Genomic DNA, 21,258 nt, shown 5'->3' with positions numbered 1-21,258 from the left:
TTAATTTCTAATATTTATAATCTAGCTGAACTAATATGAAGAATTCTGCATGCCCATTGCTTGCCTTTTTTAACCAAATTATGCTCAGTGATTCTCATCCAAATGTACTGCTTGGCAGCCTTTCCTGGTGTCAAGGATTCTTGCCAGTAACCTGAAAGAAGTGAAAGGGAAATGCCCTTGCCTGCAATAGGGAAATGCTCCATGACACCAGAGCAGGCAGGGAAAAGGCCTGTCAAACCTGGAGACTGCAGCTGCACAGCTGTGTGCAGGTCATCCCCCTACCTCCAACAAACCATTTCAGCCCCTGCTTTTTGAGCCATCATTTCTTTAGTCATTTGCACCATCAGCTTTGGTGACAACAGTTCATTCAACAGATTTTCAACCTCAGAATTATGTGCTTCCAGCACATAAAGCAAGGAGCATTAAAACCTGTGCATATGCTGCCCGAGGAGGATCAAGCCCCACTCACCTAAAAGCCTATTTCAAAGGAAGAAACCCTCTACATTTTTCTCTAGCATGTAGCCAGCATGGAAAAACTGGAGCAGGTTTGGGTTGAAACACACACAACTTTGATGCCTGCTTTGTTTTGGAAGGCATTCCCTTCCTGTCCCAGAGTACTGGTGTCCAGATAAACACCATAAAAATACAGGACAATAAAAACAAAGAACTTGCCACAGCTATTATTTATTTGAGATTTCTATTGTATGACACTGGCAAGTCAAGGAATATTTCAATAAACCTGAAACAACAGTAAGTGTTTCACATGTCTCCTGGCCTTTTTCTGTACACCCACCCCAAAAATCCATGAATAGCCTTTAAAAATTATTAACACTGCTGGTGGTAACTTGCTAGAAAAAGAACATGGGTATATTGCAACAATCCTGGTGCCTCAAAAAAGTTCCGCTGGAAACTCCATGCCAGATTTCACTGCAAGCTCAGTAATGACATGCTGGCTCTTTTTACAGTCTCTGCAGGTCTGAACCTGAAAGCACTGCATTTACCAGCAGCAATCATTTACACCATTAGCTGATCACTTCAACTCCTACTACTGCATCTGACCTGCATCACTCATCTTGCAGCCCTGAGTATTTCAGATAAGAGACAGACTGCAAAATTAGCCACTCTCATGCCACAGGTTAGAGTTTCCTGTGCTAAAAATAGTACTGCATAGAAGGAACACCGTAATTTTAGAGGTCTTCTACTCTACCAAAACAGTCAAAGCAGCAGCCTCAATAAATGAATGTGAAAATGCTTTTGTATTTATATTCAGCCTGTCACCCAGCTTACTTTACAATCAAGGGCATCCCAAGGACATTTTTAAGACTGCAGTCCATTTAAGAGCTGCGAGGCAGTACATTACTACACTGACTACTTGCACTAGTGTTTAAAAATCTCAGCTTGTCAAGACACTGTTGAATTAGATCCATCCACAAAGATGCTGTGGTCATTTTTCAGGTCCTGCTTAACCATATTCAGCAAAGAGAAGAGCTGGAAGTAGCTTCTTTGTTGGGGAAAACATGGTCAAATGATTCTGACTGGCTTGCTGAGATTTCAATGCTTTCATCAACAACAATAAAATCACAATTGCAGGGCTATTTAATATACCTTTTATTAGTTATTGTCCCTGTACTCTTGCATTTCAATCTTCCTGTTTGGTTTGTATGGACTAAAAGCTGTCCCTGAGTAAATATACTCAGCCTCTTTGTGAACCTTCCTTTTTAAAGGTATCCATAAATTCTTCTGAAGGAAGTCAGGATTTGTTACCTCTCTCATATGGGCCCAGAGGAATGCTAGCTACTCAGAATGACTTATTTCTTACACACTGGTTACAATTTCATGGAATAGAAATGGATTGTTAAAGGCACAGGCTTAAATGCTGGAGATACCAAAGTTTTCTAAGGGCATATTTAGAGCTCTGTAAGTGACTGCCTAAACTTTCAGCTGAAGTGAACCCTTGTTGTTTGAATACATTATTCAGGGCCTCCATTGAAATTCACAGCAAGTCCCATGGGCTGTTTGTCCCAGAACTACAGGACCATCCATGTGAGACAGGCAATTAAAAGCATTTGGGAAACAGGGATTTAAGGTTTGAAGCCTTGCTGGCAGGGTCTCAGCACACTGACAGAAGGTGTGACTCACAGCACAGACCCCAGCTGGAACTTTTCATGGACCCTCCTTTCCACCTGTGTGTAATCTGCTGCCATTTCATCTGAGGTCGTCCTTACTAAAGCCTCCAGTCCCTGCAGACTAAACCCCAATCTGGCCTCATTCTCCCCACATTGTGAGTAAGCAGCAGGCTTCTGAAGAAAATCAATCAGGCTGCCTGAGCCACAGACCTACCATGAAGAAACATGCTGTGAGGGACTAATTGCAGGGACAGCTATCCTTCCTTACCACCCCCATGTCAAGACAACCAACACCAACATCTCCATTGTTCTTTATGGGTTAAGAAGATTTGTGCACACACCACTCCACATCTGCTGAGGCTGCACACAGAGCAGCTGCAGGGAGAAACCCTGACCCTCCATGTCATCTAATAACTTACATAGACTGAGACCTCACCCTTCTTTTTCTTTTGGGGTTTTTTTTTTTTTTTGTTTTCATTTTTCCACTGTAATGTCACTCCTCCATGACAGACCTTTTATCAATAGCTTACAAGATTTTTTTTTGTTATTTGACAATTTACTGGCAGGCTAGGCATATAAATGCATTACTAAATGCTTAAAAACATGTTTTACCATGGTCCCTCTAACATGATTACTTCAGACAGTGGTGCTTGGTATCAAGCATTTATTCCTAAAAGATCCAAAGTTTCATCAGGGAATAGGAAACTAAGATGGAAATACTTGAGAGAACATCTTTAATTTCCTCTTGCACAGCTAAAGCCTGACACAGCTGTAAAATCTTGTAGCAATCTGTGTAAGAACCTAATCCTGTGTGTTTCTAGTACCTGGTGCACTGTTACTACAAGTAATCTCACCCTTGAAAGCCTCCAAGAAGCCAGATCTCACTGATATGCTAACACAGGATCCCTTCAGCAGGACATCCTCAAATGGTATTGCAGATAACTTTGATCCATGTTATCACAATTTTCTTTGCTCTCCCTGGTGACACAAAACTGAGCAACCTCTTCTCAGACTACAGCTGCACACAAAGGAAGAGAGGATAGAGGGTTTTTGCCTCCTCTTCTTTAGTGCAGGTTAAGTGAAAAGGACAAGGTAGAAGAACCTCACTTCCAGCTCGTGAGTGGGGGGCACTAACATTGCATTCCACAGAGGGACAAGGGACATCAACTTGTAGAGCACAAGGAGAGCAGAAGAGGATTCTGAATCCAAATCTGAATTTATTCCAGCTTCAGATTTGGGCACCCATCTGCTGCTTCTCTAGATCTCATCACATACTGTCTCTTTAGGATCCCATGTCCAAATGCCATTTACATCTTGATATTCTTCTATTTTGAGGCATTGCTTTAAAGAGAATACTTAAAATTCCCTGCTATCTCAGAAGTCAGTTCAGTGATTTGTGAGCAAAACTGTGCTGCTCAGCTGTGTGACACAACAATCATGAATCACACCTCTGCAAACTACAAGATTTAGAATAATAAAAATATCGGTTGGCTTTAGTTGATTTAAATACGGAGTGTTCCTGCTTGTTGTAAAGCCCCAAGGGCCTGCAACTTCATAGCTAAAGAAACTAAAATAAAATTCAAGAAACATTAAAAAGTCAGCACTTGATCACGCCCCCTTTGCAATACTGAGGCCACCAGCAGTTTCTCCCAATGCATTTTGCCCCTGCATGCACTTCATTCTCTCCATATAAGATGCCTACAAAGCACAAGGCTGACGTAATGCTCAGACTTGCTGCTCCGTGCCTTCTCAAGCAAGGAAATGTTTCAGAGCCATTCCTCTACCGAAAAAAAACTGTGTGGTTTTATAAAATTTTCTCCTGAGTAGCCCTTTCTCCTCTCCTTCCAGTACTGAGCCCGTTGTTCGAAAGCCATAATGGGAAATCAGCCAGGCTTAAATCACAGCCAATATCTGATATGTGCAAATGAGGAACGACGTGAAATATTCAGCCGAGCAGCTTTGTGTTGCTAGGACACCCGAGGTCGGGCAGCACTGAAAGGGCAGATTATTCCCAGCCCAGCACAGGGCTCCATTCACAGCTGCCTCTGGGCTCTGCTAGCCAGCCCTCCTGGAGCATCCCTGCCTCCCAGCTCCCTGAGCTGGCCCTTGCCACAGTGCCCAGCACACAAGCCCCTCTGCACTCCCTCTGCAGTGGGCTGCACATGGCTCTGGCTGAATGGGGTCATTTCCAAAGGCTCACTTCAGCCTGAGGGAGCCCAGGGTACTGGGGGGCTGCTCCAGAGCTGGGATCCAGCAGACTTGCAGTGTGTGGTCTGGAGATCTCCTTTAAGTATCTGGAACCCTGTAACACTGCATTTAAGACCATTCTTAAGTCTAGAGAGGGGAAATTCAAGTTTACAGAGGTGATGGAGATTCCTGTGACCAGCACAGATGTCTACCTGTCTGACAGCAAGAATTGTGTGATGGTCCACATGAATGGCCCAGCTCAACCCCATGTAACTGGTGTGTTAATTACTACTGCATCTTATATCTCAGTACATCTCACAAAGTGTTAGTCTAATTTTGGCATTTTTCTTCCAATTTCATCCTCTGAGCTGCTGTTCTTGTATTCCTATAAATTTTTACATTATATACTCAGGACTTGCTTTGCAGATCTGCAGCTGACTAGACAAGAGACAAGACTAGTGAAATGTGTGTATCTGTGTGTTTGCAGGGCAGGGCCAGAAAAAGAAGGCAGCTGTTCATTCTTGTGCACGTTAATTTCACAGAAAAAGGCAATAAATATGCTCTCCTTGGACAGCTTTGTTATAACACAACAGTCTTATCCCATCCTCCCACTGAGAGCTGGAGAGTCTCCTCCTTCAATTCTTTGATGTTTCTGAGAACTATGTCAAAATAAAAATAGGTATTTCTGATAATTCTGAAATTTCCAGTGTAAGTCAAACAAAAAGCCCCTTGACTGATTTCTTTGTATTTTATATAAACATGAGATGGAAGAGCTATGTGGATCACAGCTCTCCGTGCTGCCAGAGGGGCCACACACAGGTGAGTCAACATCACCTTGGGCCAGAACAGCAGGAAGCTCCTGTGTCTTCTGCATTGATACTAATTGCATTCAGTAGAAAGAAAAAACCCCACCACTGTCACATCATTGCAACAGTTTTGCACTGACAACCATTAATATGACTTTTTTGTTCCAATCCCTATGCAACTGTGAAGTAAGAGTTAACTACAGAGTAAATTCACTTTGTTTTATTAGCATGGTGTAGGGTTATCCAAAATGAATAGCAATAAACCTCCTTAATATCAATATGGTCATCAATATGGTAACTATAAACTGATTTAGCTACACATACATATCTAAGGAGCAAGAGAAAGAATTAATTATAATAAATGGTAACAGTACATCAGGATCTAACTAATTTAACATTTAACTGCCTTCTGAGTGACTTAATTGTGATGCTACTGTTCATCTCCTCCAAGCCTGCAGAATTCCAGCCATGGATGCTGGTGAACAGCCCTTTGTTTCAGTAAGGTTTAGTTCCATCTTCACTTAGTTATGTGAACCACACTTCTGGTTGACTCTATCCATTTTTAAGATGATTTTGTGGAGAAAACTCCTGCTCTTGCTTATGGCCTTACAATCTGTTGTGTCATATTCAAATAAGATATTGCCTCTTCTTGACCTAGAAGTAGATTTTTCTCTATCCCTCTTCCATACTTTCTGATCATGGTGAAAACAGACCCTTGAGACTCCATGAGTGGTTAAGAGCATTTTCACTGCTGCCTTACCAGCATTCTTTCTCTGGGACCTGGCCAGCTGCATGGAACACGACTGGAAGCAATGGATGTAACAAGTCTTGTCTTCTCTGTGCAGATGATTTGTGACTTTAGGCTGGGCATGCACTGCAAGGGAGCCGCACAAATGTCTCTCCCCTTCACAGCTGTGTGACAAGAGCTATTGTGGCCCTGTTACATGCTGGCCAAAGCAGCATCAAACCAGTAATAACTTAAGCAAAGCATTCACATGTGTGCTTAGAGCTCATTAAGGCCAATGAGATGTGCATGTCCTGGAAGAACCAGGCTGATTTGAGATGTGCTGTGTTGTGCATGCCAGGGGTCATAGGGAAATGCAATTTTAGATGGCTGAACAGCCACTTCTTCCCTGAGAAATTCCTAGGCTGGCTAGTACATAACCCAACATAATCCTTAATGTTTGACTCAGAAGGGAACACTTAAGATAAAATCAGCTTTCCTAAAAGCAATTTTGTTTGACATGTGAATTGTGTGCCTACATTAAAAACTTCCTTGATGCTAATTTAAGCGCTGCACCACTTCTAATAAAAATCATCATTTCTCCCTTTGAAATACTACTTTTAACTGATGAGGCTGGTCACTGTTTCTTTTTGGCTAAGTATGAAGTACACACAAATGGTGTGCTTGGCAAGCTGCAGATGGATACTCATCTTCATCATGCTGAATCTGGGCCAGCCATTCCTTTGAGAAAGCCAGTATCACAGATGATCTGGCATTTACCTGGCTTTCTGAAAGTGGATGTCCTCTCTCAACCCATCTACATTATCTGCTTCACTAAAAAAGGTTTGGAGACCCCTCCAAAGCATCTACTCACCACATACTTAGGAGATTCCTAGAGTGAATTTCAAAAATGCCGTGATTGATTACATCATGTGAACAGTGGAGACAGAACATAGCACTATGAGTTTGGTGACAAATTTGCCTTCTCTACATTATGGGTGTATGCCACAATCCAAAGTGGCTGCCAAAACAAAAAACTTGCTGTGTCCCAGATAATTTACATGGTGCAATGGACTTCTTGGCAACCAGCAACTTCACAGACCTGAACTGTGTGCACTTGCCTGGTGCTTGAGACCAAGCAACAAAACAAATACTGCCCACAAAGCCTGAGGAACTGTGCTGCTATCACCTCCCCAGCAAAGCTCCTGCAAGCAGCACCAGCTGCCCAGCTCCCTGTTGCCTGAATAGGGAATACACATCAAGAATGTGGAGAGAAGACAAACCAATAAGAGCAACCTCAAAAACCTCATTATGTGTCAGCCAAAAACTTCCTGTAGGTTAGACTGACCACCCTTCCAGCTCTGATGATGTCCTCAAACACAGACTTTCCAGCTACTACATTCCACTTCATACAACTGAAACCACAATCTGACTGCTGTGGACTGTGATAGGAAATGGACCTGCCTTGCTATTGAGGTTTATAAACTGCCTAAACCCACCAGAAATGGTAAATTCCGAGTGTAAGACAACAAAGATAAAACACTTTGATGTTCTTTGAGTAAGCATCTTGTGATTAATGTTTCATCTGATGAGGTGGCACCAGATGTTCTGAAGTGTACTTAGTCCTTACAAATGGATCATAGTGAGATTCCCCCCACGAAGCCTTTTCTGAATCCTGTTAAGAATAAATTAAGAAAACTCACATATATGTATGTATGTAAACAGACAGATACAGTCAAAGAAAAAAAGGTTTAGTAACTGATGCAAGTTCAACTCTTAAACAACATTAACTTCTGCTCTTCACACATATTTTGTGTTCTGAGGGTAGCTTTGACAAAGACCTATGAATAGCTGGGACAGCTCTCTAACTTTCAGTAATCTGTTTTTTATGTTATAACCACTGTTGTTAAGCTTTCATTTATGCTACAGGTTGTAAATATATTTTTTGAAAAAGCCAACAAATGAGAAACAAAATAAATCTTATCTTTTCTGAAACTAAGAAGATTTAGCAGAAGAAATACTGAATACATATCATGAATGTGCATACAACAAAACCAGCTACATTTTGACCTATCACCACTGCTACCACTTGGAGTTTAAAAGGACATATTTTAACATCAGTGAGAGAAGAACAACTACAAGTTATGGCAACACTGTTTCCTGGTCCCATAGGCACTTTATCAGATCATGTACCCTCCATCTAGATTTGCAAGGCAAATCTAGGGCTGCACTTCTTGAGACCAGAATAAAACTCCCATAGACTTCAATGATGCAGGATCAAACCCATTCCCTTCATAACAGGTTCTCTCAAGCAATTTTATCCTAATTTTCTACCCTGTGGCTGAATTCTAGTGTTTGCAGAGACAAGCACTTTAAGTGGGAAAGCAAGGCACAAGCGCAGATCCCAGAAGCAAAGGCAACCAGCACTATTTTAGCTGCTCTATTAGAGGGCTATTTCACTGGGGGCAGAAAGGAGAGTTGACACAGCAAAGAAGATCAATATATACCAACTGCTATGCTGTCCTTTCCATTACTACTGCAGTAAGTTTTTTTCCCCAGGCATACTCCATTTCCTGTATTTCTATGGCAAAAAATTACTGTTTCAACTGTGCCCCATGAAAGCTTTGCCAGTAAAATTACATAATTAACTGAGACTTCTGGGTTCTGAAGATACCTTGCTTGACTCCCCCCCCCCCCCCCCCCAAATACACTTGTCCCCAGTATTACTTTCTTATCATGCAATCAATGCAAAAAAATACATGCCTTATGCCTTAATAAATGGCAGGAATACTGTAATCCTTAACTTCACATAGCTGGTTTTACTGAATATACACTAAGGACTGATCAACAGAAAAGATCTTCCTCCAGAAAGCAGCCCATCACTACAACAGAGGTCTTCCCCCATCTGCACGCACAGCTCTACTTCTGTCGACTTTTTCCCAGCTCTGCAAACAATCATCCCTTTAACTTTCAAACAAAGTGTGATTTATTAAAGCAGACTGCTTGGCAGCAAAGCTCTCCTGGAGTTTGAAAATATGATTAGACCAGTAAATTCAGTGTTTTTCTCATAAACTTGATTCTGCATGCATTTACCCTCTTTGAAAGAAAATACAAGCTCAGAAACATTTCCAGCACAGCTTGCTCAGGCAAACTCCAGGTACTTTCTATACTTTTTCTACAAGTCCACTGCAGCTTCAAGTATGCAAGATTAAAATAAATTTAAAAACCTGCATGAATTAAACCCCTTACCTTTTAAGACGTTTTCCCCCTTCAGCGTTCGTCCATTGTGGAAAAACTGAACCTTTAGCAGGTTTTTTTTGCAGCTATGCACATACACACACACACACACACACACACAGACACACACAGAACAGAGCTTTCTTCAGCTCTGGTATTTCAAGTCTTTCATGTGATATCTTTGGCTGTACTTGCTTAATTCATTCCTGCTGCTACTCAAAGGAAGTCAAGCCTAGCGAGGGCTGGCTCTACAGCAATCACTGAAGATATTCCTGACTAACAGGACATGAGGGCTAATCTCCCCTTATAGGCAGCAAGAATGTAAATATATTTCACAGCCAACAAATTCCTAAACCTTAAGAGATAAAATGCACAATATGCCCTATGACACAGCTTAGCAAGGAAGAGACTTGCGAACTTTAAAGTTTTTGCTAAAGAACAATGCTCTGTACCCCAGCGATGCTTTTGGAGCTCTAGAGATGTCTATTTATCATGGACTGTGCATGTTCCCTCGGAGTAGTTACCATGAGAACACAGCAAACAGGATTTGAATGTAAATTGCCATTTAGAGATGGGGGGGACTTTTTTTTTGTGATAGTTAAAGAAGAAAACTTCCAGAGCTTGATGAAGTACACAGTTTTTCAACGCACACATTTGCATGACAATGTTTGCAATTCAAATGCTTGGTAGAGCGCACAAGAAGGAAGAAAAGCCAAGTTCTTTGCTGGTATTTATAAAAAGCAAATACTTCAGACTTGGGATCAGTAGCTGCAGTTCCACGATTACCTATCTATGCCACATAGCCACATTATGAAGGAATTCATAAGCCACAAAAAAAAATCCATCAGGTGGCACAACATGCAAGAATTATTGTAGTGCCTGAAGTCAGCTGTAGGCAGTAAGATCCTCTGGTGCTGGCAGATCATTTGCTGAAGCAGTCAAAATCTTTCTCACTTCTAGATATTACACTGAACTACACACCAAACGTTGCACATTAAAAATATCCCATCCCTGGGCATTTGATTTTTCCACAGAATTGATACTTATGCCATCTGGGCTACCCCCCCCCCCAAGTCCCTCCCGAAGCAGCAATTGCTCCCCATGTGTCCCTCCATCCTGCTTACATACTGCCACAGTTACTATCCAAGATCCAGAAATTGCTCCTACCACTTGTGGACAGTCCTACCAAATGGTACATGCTGCAAAACAAGTAAAACTCTTGTCTGCCTGCTCTGCCTGGAGCTGGGTGCAACCTTTACAGCAGTGTCTGCTCCCTCGCCTGCAGCATCCCATATCAGCTCTCTGTCCCTAGCCTTAAACAGCTCAATTTTAAACCCCTTAACCACGGTCACTGAAAGACAAATCCTAATACACTTAGCAAAGGAATGCCTTGTCAGCCCTGCTTAGCAAACAACAAACCTTGATGAAGAAGAAGAACATGCCTTGCCTGGGTGACTGTCCAGAGAGTGGAATGACCTACTTCAGCCCAGCAAGCGGGGATACTCGGGGATGGGGACAAAGGGACAACCCAGTGGCTCTCAGACAGCATTAACAAGAGGCTGCACCACAGCAGTGATGGGAGTGATCTTTCAGAGAGGACACTGAAGTGAGGTATGGCTTACACATAGCACGAAACACCTTGCTCTTTCAGACAGGGATTCAGACTCACATGTTACATTACTGCCAGCACTCCGCAGGCAGGAGCGATTGCTTTCCTCACACCCACTCTCCTTACCACTTTTACCTAAGGAATGAGTCCTCTAGCGCCTGACCTAATTACTCAAGTGATGTGTCACAAAATGATGCAGCTGGGACATACTCCACAAGCCTTGATTTGAAGCTATGTAATTCTGCAAAACCCAAGGCAACAAGATCCAGGTAGCTGAATTAAGTGGCGTTGGCCAGGCACGACACCACACCTTCCGACTGCGCCTTCCTGGTTATGAATAATAAAGCCTTATGAGCTAGTTAAAGGGTAAGGAGGATAAATAGTTAGCAATTGTTGACCTGTGAGATCAGGCCAACATGTTATGTTTTTGGGAAACAGTTGCTCTTCTCCCAAATTATGAGCCTGAGCAGCAGCTCCCTGAGTCTGACCCAAGCTGCCTAACCAAGAGCAATCTGTGCTCACAGCCTGTGGCTCTGCTGCCTCCAGAAGCAATGACAGCAGTAATTGGCAGCCAGAAAGCTTTCTTAAACCAAGTATTTATTGAGAACAACTGAGATTAAAGACAGATTTTTTAAAAAGGCAATAAGGATCTCTAATATATGAGCTGCTTATACAGCTGTAAATGAATACTGCTAGACCTTAACTTTCTACAGACAGCCCACACACACCCAGCAGCTCCACCTGGGCTACATTATCTATTTCCTCTACTTTCAAAGTATGACAGAGTAACTATTAATGTGACCAGGCTATCTATTACCTTTTCCTTAAAGACAGCAAATCAAATTTACCCCATGATCTGCTAGCTCCCAGTACCAGACACCACTGCAGCTATGCTGCAGCAGAGCTACCTCAGGGCTGAGCAACTGACTAAGCCATAGAGACACCTCCATTTAGGGCCTAACACTTTTTAGCTTTTAACTGCTGGGCTCAGCATCTTTAAAAACCCACAAAGGCATCTGCTCCCCTGTAAGGAGACCCAGAGTCTGCTGATTTTTACTGTATAAAGCAAACGCTTAGTGTACAACTCCATGGGCATAGAAGTCTGCAACTAGAACACCTTATTAAGGATAATTTTTTAAAATAAAGACTTCTGAAAGTAAAGTTACCCAGATGCTTAGCAATCTTCTGTTTCAGGTACAGTAGAATACCCCTGAAGTTCAGACTTTCTCTGCCTGAATCTTTCAAGGTTATATGTCAGTACCCTTCCCAATGCAGTACCATTAGACTTGCACTCTTATCCATATTTCTGCAAAGAAAAAAAAAAATCTCCCTAGAAGGCAAACTCAGTAATTCATACAGTCATGTCTCAATACAACAATACTGCAATTCCAGCTTGACAACCAGCTCACCGACTGCTTGTACCTGCTCCACACCCTGCACACAATCACCCTTGCAGATGGGGTCAAGCTCTGCTATCACTGCTCCTTTGCACTGCATTCCTGAGCTGTACTTCTACCTGGTGTTTAGGCTGGTATCATGCTAAACTTACATTTGTAATGATTCAGAGCTATTTTAAGAACACAGCTTTAATTCAGGCGCCAAGCAAAATAGGTTTGTATCTTATTTCATATTAGAGGACAAACTGCTTGCTATTCCAGGGTGTCTCATGGTCATTATTAATGACCTATGCCTCAAAGTACACTGCGGGTGCCAATAGCCATACCTTGATCCCCTCAAATGGCTCTGCCCCCAGAAGCAATGTTAACAATCTTATTGCCTTGATACTAATTTTCCCAGAATGAATATGGAGTATGATAGGACTCTAAGAATTTATTACAGACTTTTTTTCTACCAGTCTTCCTTTGAACTACTAAGGTATTACCAGTTTCATTTTTCCTGTTGCTCCCTGTAGCCCCTACCCTGCAGTAGCTTTACAATACAGGTTTAATTTTGTCTCACTTATTTACCTAACGTAATTAAATTTTAAGATTAAACAAAAGTTAATGTAAAAACCTGAAGAGAAACAGAATTGTCCCTTTAGAGATCACAAGGTCTAAAAAAGGGCAGCTTTTATCTTGACAGTAACAAGACCATCACTTCAACAGAGGAATGACACAGACAATAAATGAGCAGACAGACATGAGTAGGCACCCTGCAATCCTCTTGCCTCGTGGCACACATCAACACAAGTTTCCTATAAAAACAATTTAAAAAGTGAATTTTTTGCCTACATTAAATACTTCATGTGAACTATAACTGAGCCAGGATTTTGTCTATCAGGACCGAACTGGTCTTAGATCTGCAACCAAAGAAAAGTGCATGCACCTATTTATGTGCAGGAAAGAACAGCCACATCTGAACCTGTTGAAGTCTCAAGAAGAGTGGATTATAAAAACAAGCTATAATAACTGAGGTTTTGAGAGACCAGCACAGCTGAGGCCCTACAGATGCTGGAGGTGGGGGTCACTCGCTATGATTATACCAGTACCGTGCCACTGGAGATTATGCCAATGTAATTTCAAGAAATAGCCTAAATGGAAACATGAGAAGGGACTTGAGCCAACCTGCACAAGGCTGGCTGCTTCTGGGCAACAGGAAAACTGCTTCTGAAACAGCTTGAATAGGAAGTTTGGATCTTAAATTTACTCTGATCTGTCTCTTGAAGAGCACCAAGGCTTAGCAACTTTATTAATAGCAGCAAGCTGGAAGAACATTCAGCTGATGATTTTAGCAATGGCTGCATCTTCTTTTAAATACAGTCTTTTTTTTTTTTTTTTTGTTGTTGTTGGTTTGGTTTTGTTGTTGGGATTTTTTTGTGGTGGTGGTTTTTTTTTAAATTTAAGGTACACAACGGAGACAGAAATCAGAAAAGGCAAGATTGGAGGGGGGAATCATTATCAAATAAAACAGGAGACAGAAAAAGAAACATGAAACCAAGAAAGAGAGAAAGATGTGCTAAAGTTCGAAGGGATGAAATGATACATAGTTCTGCCAGCTGCATGAAGATAAGGGGAGCTGAGGAGAAAGACACTTCATTAGCAGAAAACACTCATTAAGCATACCAAGTGGAAAAGTTTCCATGTTATGGATAGTTCAGAACAGATTGGAAATTGTGAAAACAGATACCCTGATTGTTCTGGGGTCTCCCAAAGATTAATGGGTCCTCTGTCCTTCTGTCTGAGGCCTGCCTGCCGAAATGTCTTGTGACAAAAGGTCACGTACTCCATGCACTCCCTTTAGGAAATTGCACTAATGAGTGTAGAACCTGCTTTCATATGTAAATGTTCAGTGGTTTACTGCTTAAGCTGAATTGTTTTTGCTTGCCACTGCAACATATTTAAAAATTGAACTTTAGAAAAATTAAAACAATGAAATAATTACTGTAAATTATCACATCTGCTACCAACATGAATACGCTTCAGTATCTAGAACAACAGAGAAAGTGGCTTGCTATACATTCTGCTTTTCAAAGGCTTGAATTTGACTTCTATTTAACTTCATTCACTTAGAGAATTCAAATACACTTCTTGAGTTCCCCCAGCTCCTCCCCTCCAGTTACAAAGGATGTTCACCAATAGGTGTATCCCCTATTTGTATCCAATCCAGAGAGGAACAAGTAGATGGAGAGGCTTTGCTCCCAGTAACACAATTTCAGCTCTCTCCTTGACAAATCTCTCCAGTCCAGCTCTCCTTTAATGCTGTGTATTTCAAAAAAGCAGTAAAACACTCCTTTCCTCCACATACTTAGCTATTTGGCAAGCACTGCTTAAGTACCTTCCGAGTGACATTTATCATTCCATATCACCACGACTGCAGATGGAAAGCACAGAGGAAAATGCTCAGTGAAGACCTTTTACTTTCTTTTGATCCAAGTTTACACCACTTCAGTAGCTCATTCGAATATTTCAAGCAGGTTTTTTTCCTAACCAGCCCTGCACAGTGAGTCAGGTGATCCCTGGTAGTCCACGCACAGCTCCTGTGTCTCTGAGCCATGCTGGTTCACACCAAACTGAGTCACCTTATTTTCCTTTGTCTAGCTGAAAAGAAGTGACATGTTGTATAAGAGGATAAACTGCAAACTGCTCAATGGGATGTGCACCTACAAATCCAGCAAAGGTACACAGCAGCCAAATGCTGGTTTTGTGCCTGCTCCAGTACTTGCACTGCTACAGAAGGAGGGACACCACCAATGTCACAAGGTCAGCACTAAAGATTACTGTGTCTGTTCAATGTGGAGTGCGGGACAGAGGGCAGCATTCCGCAGGCAAAACTTCCAACAGTGAATCCCAAAGGTGCATTTTGGTAACACTTCCCTGAATGAAGAACGCCATTGACAAGCATTATATACGGCTTTCCTTCTCATTTTCAGTCAAGTCTTCTACTGAATCAGCTACAAAAGAGAAGCTCTGTGACACTTGACTCTTGTTCTTCAAAAAGTATTTCTTATTTAGAAAAGCCATTATTTCAAGTTATATTTTCAATCAAACAAAGGCAAATGGAAAACAAGTACATCCATTTTTGCATAAGATTTCAGTGAGATTTTACATGTACATTGAAATGGATTGTCTACGGAAATTTCCCAAACTGTTCCTGCATGCACTCCTGCAATAGAGGTGGTCCCCAGAGACTGTCTCAAACTTCTTCTCCTTGCACAGCTGCTAATTCTGTGAGAACTGTGTTTTAGTGGTAGTAAAATATATGCACAGATAGAGCAACATGCCAAATTTGTCAGGGATGAAGCATTTTAGTGGGAAAAGACTGGAAGAATAAGGAACATAGGAGTAGGAACTCGGTGTTTTCCTTGCTATGGAAATGCAACAAATGCCTGGTTCTTGCATCAATCACAGCAAATCCTTGTACCTTTGCTATTGTGCAGATGAGACTTATTTATCAGGTATGAAAAGACAGATAAGGAAAACCTGAGAGTTTGTTACCAAAATCCTTCTATTTAAGGGTCATGGGGGTTCCAGACAGAACCAGGAGCAGGGAAGCAGACAAGCTTTTCTGAACTGCCTTCCTTCTGTGATCAGGGACTTTGCTAAACATGCAAGCTCACGAATCCCAGCCAGAGCTCTGTCATCTACATGGGTTCAGCTGCCTTGGGTGACTTCACACCTCAGAGCACCAAACACCTCAAGACACAAAAAGTTTTTATTTGCTTCCAGGCTGCTTCTTCTTGCTAAGGTGCCCAAAATCTGTATGCTATTTGGCACATCACAAATAGCAGAACAGTCAGCAAATGAAAACATGTAAAGTCAAGGATGTCCACTGTCCAGGTGGCACTAAAATCTACAAAGAAATCCACACATTTGTTTTGTTGGCATCCTGATTAACTAGGCAGCCCAGAAAAATAGAACATCTAAATATGGATTTATAGTAAAGTCACCAATCTCTGAGTTGCCATGTGAAAACCATAAATCAGATTTACTAGCACCTCTCGCTGTTGTATTTTTGGCAAAAGCAGACCATATAATGAATAACAGTCTATTATGTCCAAAACAGATGTGAAAAATCCCAGGATACTAGAATCAGGCTAGCAATATTAATTTCAATGACTACCAAACCATTACCACTTCATTTCTAGAGAGCCCTCCAACATATTTAGGCAAATCTTGACACTGCCTTTCATCATTTGTAACTCAAAAGAAAAATTGATATTGTAAGCCTTAGTCTCCAAGCCTGTTTTAAAAACAAAAATCTGAAATTGAACAAAACATCCAGCATGTACAATTCTAGGTATTTTCATAAATTTAAAGACCAAGAGTCTGACAAGAGAGTAATTCACACCAGTTTTTCTATACACTGAATTCATTCTATATCTGAATCACTGCCTATAGTGTCTCTTAAAACAAACTTTGTGATTTTGATATTTTCTCCCTAAAAAGGTTCTCACAGAGTTGTCACACAAGAAGTGCAGCCTTCTACCTTCTGTTTATAACCTTCCTTAGAGCCAGTCATTTATCAGAGTTGTGGGCAATGACTATTAAAGAGGTGCATAATCCACGTGCAAAACAAAAAAAAAAAAAATCAAAAGCCCTTCCTAGTGCCTTCTGCTTGAAAGCCTTCTACAAAATCAGTGAAGAATGCTACCCTCTGCTTCACACAGTGGTAAATGGACCAAACAGGCAGCAAAAGATTAGGCCTGAGACGTACAGAAAAGATGGACATCATTTAAAATCTTACCTTCTGCACATTCGGTTTGATGCACCGAACAAAGAAAGGGTTTGAAGAACTCAGCGTCGCCATTAAAGAATGAAGTGATTCCTGAAACACAGGTAGAGAGAAGACAGTGGTTCACAAGCTGGATTTTTTGTACAAGCAACATAACCCCAGACAAGAGCTGCTGCAGCTCAGCACTGCAGACAGCATCTAACTGCAACACCTAGTGGTGCACACCAGAAGTTACTGCACCCTGGGAGCTCCTGCTTCCACAGGCATGGGGTCAATTCCTGTGCGTTCCCTTCTTCCACTGGCTCTTCTGATCAAAACTGAGATCACTGTTTAACAATGAACGAGACTCACACATTGATATGAAGAAAACTGTTCGTAAGGACAACACAAAATTGTTGTTTCAAGGCTCTTTCAAATGACTACTTATGACTTTGGATCCACATTCCCAAACAGATAACTTGAGCAAGTCAAAAGTCTATGGCAAATCTATGGCAAAATCCACCAACTCAGATTTCCTCTTTTCATTTCAATCACCCCAAACCCACTCATTTTCCATCTTCCCTGAAGACAACAGGTTTTTTCCTAGCTTTAGAACTCTGAATGATCCAATGCACATTAGACTATCAGTCTAACCTCAGCCTGGAGATAAAAATCACAAAATCCCTCAGTCCTTTTATGATTATTACTTTAATTACATCCGCCCCTTTCCCGCCTGAGCCATCATTCTGTATCTTATTCCAACTTGTCTCATTCTGTATCATTAAGTATGATGAACCTTTTTAAACTGAAGTCTTGCATTTACTTTGCAGAGATACAAATGATTGTACAGGAGAGGAGCTCAGGCTCTGAAGAGCCCACAAAGTTAGCAGTGGTAAAGTTACACCCCTCAAAGGTGGCACTTTGTGCCAGGCAGCAGAGAGAATACAGAGAAGGCTGCCAAGGAGGCAGAAAGTGCACATTTTAAAGGAGCAGCACTGTGTGTCCTGCCATATGTCTTGGAGCAAAACTGTCAATGTCAGTCTGTTATAACAAATTCTTGCTTTAATCTGCAGACCAAGCACTTACTTGGTGATTGAACATGCAGTGAAAAAGGCAGCAAGCAGAGTTATGGCTGTGCACACACTGGTGCAGAGCAAAGTGAGGAAACAGCAAAATAACTGGGAACATAAATGGCAGCTCTTGGTTTGCTTGCTTTGCCAGCCTATGGACCAGGGAGTTGGGCAGCAAATATTAAACAGAACATACAAAGACAAAAATCTTTGTGTAAAGACAAATATTTACAGCTCTGAAAAGTACAGGCATCATTCTTATTAAACCCGTGTGAACATTACACATCTGTGCACAATTCTCTCATCCCAGGCTCCCACTTGGAGCCCGGATTGGAAAAGTTGGTCAGTCTAAACAAAAATTATTTAAACTATTTTCACTTTCACCTTGGTACAGCCAGCCAGATTCTGCACAGTGCTGCAAGCCTCTAAGTCACTGTCAGGTGATGAGCTAATCTGGAGCTTGCCCTGGTAATCAACAGGCTGCAACAGATGGTATCTAAATTCTGCTCTTCTGTGTGCACCCCCAGCCCTGCATTAGGCAGGTCATCAAATGAAAAGAAGAGTCAACCAATTTATCATAAGAATAAAACTGTGAAGGCAAAGTTCTTATCTTCAGTTGAAATAAAATGGACTAATCTCTGTAAGGCTTTAAAACATGTACAAAACACCCAACCTAATTCTCTGGGGAAAGCATGATGTGAAGGTCAACATCTTGTAAAGCAGCCCAGCTGGTTAATGGTCAGTTACTGCAGCATTAGATAAGAGGCAATAATGTTTTGATTTCATGTTTTATCACCCTTATGTTTTCCAGGACCTCTGACAGAGAACAGAAGGACTACTACACTTTGTTCTATCTTGCCAAATGAGTGAAAAAATATGGTCTGTTTTTGTAAGGTTAACATTTTAAAGGTCTACTTTGCACATATAGAAATAACCAAGTGGAAACAGTACCTTCAGCTACCCCAGAAAACCAGCAAATAACACCATCTCATGACAAGAAATGGATACTTCTGAGATGAGTTATGGTAGCACAAGCAAGCTGTCCCAAAAATACATCAGTGTTTTTTAATAAAAGACATTGTGTGTGCCCCAGCATACACTCCTTGCTGTTCTGCCCAACACTTAGCAATAGTCTATTAGGATAAAATCTGCCCTTAAGGGGTTTGAGTCTGCTCTTCTTTAAAAAAGTGAATGAACTCTGCAAACGTATATTAATTCAAACAAAATGAAAGGCAACTAATCCAGACTTGTACTCATGCAATTTAGGAGATGTTCCATGCCAATCTTTCCCTTTTAAATAATTTGCAGATAGACTTTATGCTAGATTTCAATTTGGTGCCATTTTTTGATGAGAGGCTATAAAGCCCCATAAAAAGGTGTTTAACAAAAACGCCTTCCAAACTTTAAGCTAAAGCAAGGCAACACCTTAATGAGGTATTTATTCAGCACTTATTTTTCTCAGCATTCAGGCACTGCTGTAAGGCTTTGAGGGATTTTGTGGCTGGATTTAGATTATAAAGACAAATCAGGACAAGAGAGACCAACTTCACAGATGAGCTTTAAAATAAGAACAAATAGGCAAGTGGGGAATGCAACAGGAGTTTTCTGGGGATGGTGTGATGGAAAGGTTAGTGCATACTTGAAGCAAGCCAGGATAGTCAATCAGTTAATCAGCAAGGGCAGTGTCATAGAAGACACAGCAATGTTTTCATGCTCAGGTTTTGCCTTTCTCAATCTGCACCTGTTCCTTACTGACCAGGGTCTGTCTGTCACTGATTAGCTACAGAGCAGAGCTGACACATTAACTGACCTTGAACTGGAGACTGACAGTAGGCTTTCGGTGCTTGCTTCCACATTTAAGAGTGTCCTGATTGTTGCGACTTGAAACGTGTTCAAACAGATCATAGATGAAATCAAGACTGAAATGGAAAAGAAAAATAGTATTTCTAAAGTGTATCTTAACAGACTGTGAGGTTCACCGCTGTAGAATGCAAAGAAAGCACTGTCTCTTAGCAAGAAGCTCCACCATCAAAAACATGCTTATTGATTATTTTCTCTCTTATTTGCTTATTTTCTCCACCATCTTTAATAAACAATAGATTTTGCCTTTGCAGAATTTATCCAGGGAAGAAAAACCAAAAAAAAACCAAAAAAAAAACAAAAAAAAAGAAAACAAGCAAACAAAAAAAAACCCAAAAGAAAACAAACAAAAACCCAAACCAAACAAACAAACAAAAACAAAACCAAAACAAGGAGGTTCCTTCTTCTCAATTCCAAACACATCATCAGGGAAATGAAGTGTGAAGTCCTGGAGGCTTTACTGCATTTCACTCAACCAAAACTGCAGCTGACTGCAACCAGAATTGTACCTGAACAAAGACTAAAAAACAAGACTTCCAGCTTGGTTAGGGACATAACACAAAACAGGCACCCATGCAAGTCTCACTTTCAGATAACAGCTGTGCATGCTGTTTTCTACCCTATCAGTTGGGTATGCTCCTCTTAGCATTTCTACAGAAACACAGACATTTTAATTCAAGTTCCACACAGATGTTGGTGTAAAAGCAAAACCAGGCCCAGCCCAGTTTAACTCATTTAATATTTTTACCTAGATACTTCAGTTGACAGATGTTATATCAGAAATGTCATAAATCCAGAACAAATAACAGAGAGGGAATTGCTTATTAACAGTTTCCCTGGCACAGAAGGACTTAAGGGATTTACAAAGAAGCAACTTGCACAGCAAGGCAGGATGACTGGATGGGATAGGGGAGGGCACCAGATGAGACAGCAACATCTAGGCTCAGCTCCCTCTTCTTCTGCCATTCCTCTGTGTGTCCTGGAGTCTCAACCAAACACCTACAAAAAGGGATGTGGTACCACCACAGCTCACAGGGTACCACCATAAGGACCCTAAGACCATACACATCAGAATGACATGAGACAAGTACCAAAGGCATCCAAGCTCAGACTTTCAGTCAGATAAATCTTAATAGAAGTTGTCCCCTCAAAGCAATTGCTATATGGCAGTTTGCACCCTGGCAGTCTCTGAGAGCAAGTGTTCAACCAATAAGGGAATGCCAGAAACACAAACATGAAGTAAAAACCCACACATGCACACTGCCTCTGAGGCACTCTGAAACAGTTTAAAACTATGACCACCCTCCAGCATCCTTACTTAGTACAGAGCAGCAAGTAAGTTCTCTAGGAAGCCCCTGGACTGAACAGCAACAATAGTACAATGTAGGTAAACCCAACTTTGTGAGAACAGATTACAGTCAGACCTGCTTACAGGCAACTCTGACATGCTCATTTCTGTGATACGATATGCTCATCTCTGTGTCATTCT

General features: G+C 41.3%; 1 protein-coding gene across 1 annotated transcript in view; it reads right to left on the bottom strand.

Moving 5' to 3' along the window:
- The window catches only part of MYO10 (myosin X), a 163,440-nt gene that overhangs the window by 34,694 nt on the left and 107,488 nt on the right, over positions 1-21,258 (bottom strand). Inside the window, exons 18-19 of the mRNA XM_071453951.1 lie at positions 19,720-19,828; positions 16,873-16,953 (exon numbers count right to left, since the gene is read on the bottom strand). Coding sequence (XP_071310052.1) covers positions 16,873-16,953; positions 19,720-19,828 — 190 coding nt within the window. The remainder of the gene's footprint in view (positions 1-16,872; positions 16,954-19,719; positions 19,829-21,258) is intronic.

Source organism: Agelaius tricolor, unplaced genomic scaffold (genome assembly GCF_023055355.1).
Source record: "Agelaius tricolor isolate 1412-34295 unplaced genomic scaffold, bAgeTri1.0.p SCAF_2, whole genome shotgun sequence".
Classification (NCBI taxonomy): domain Eukaryota; kingdom Metazoa; phylum Chordata; class Aves; order Passeriformes; family Icteridae; genus Agelaius; species Agelaius tricolor.
The sequence above is the reverse complement of the archived record's forward strand: the minus strand, read 5'-3'. Positions and strand labels throughout refer to the sequence as shown.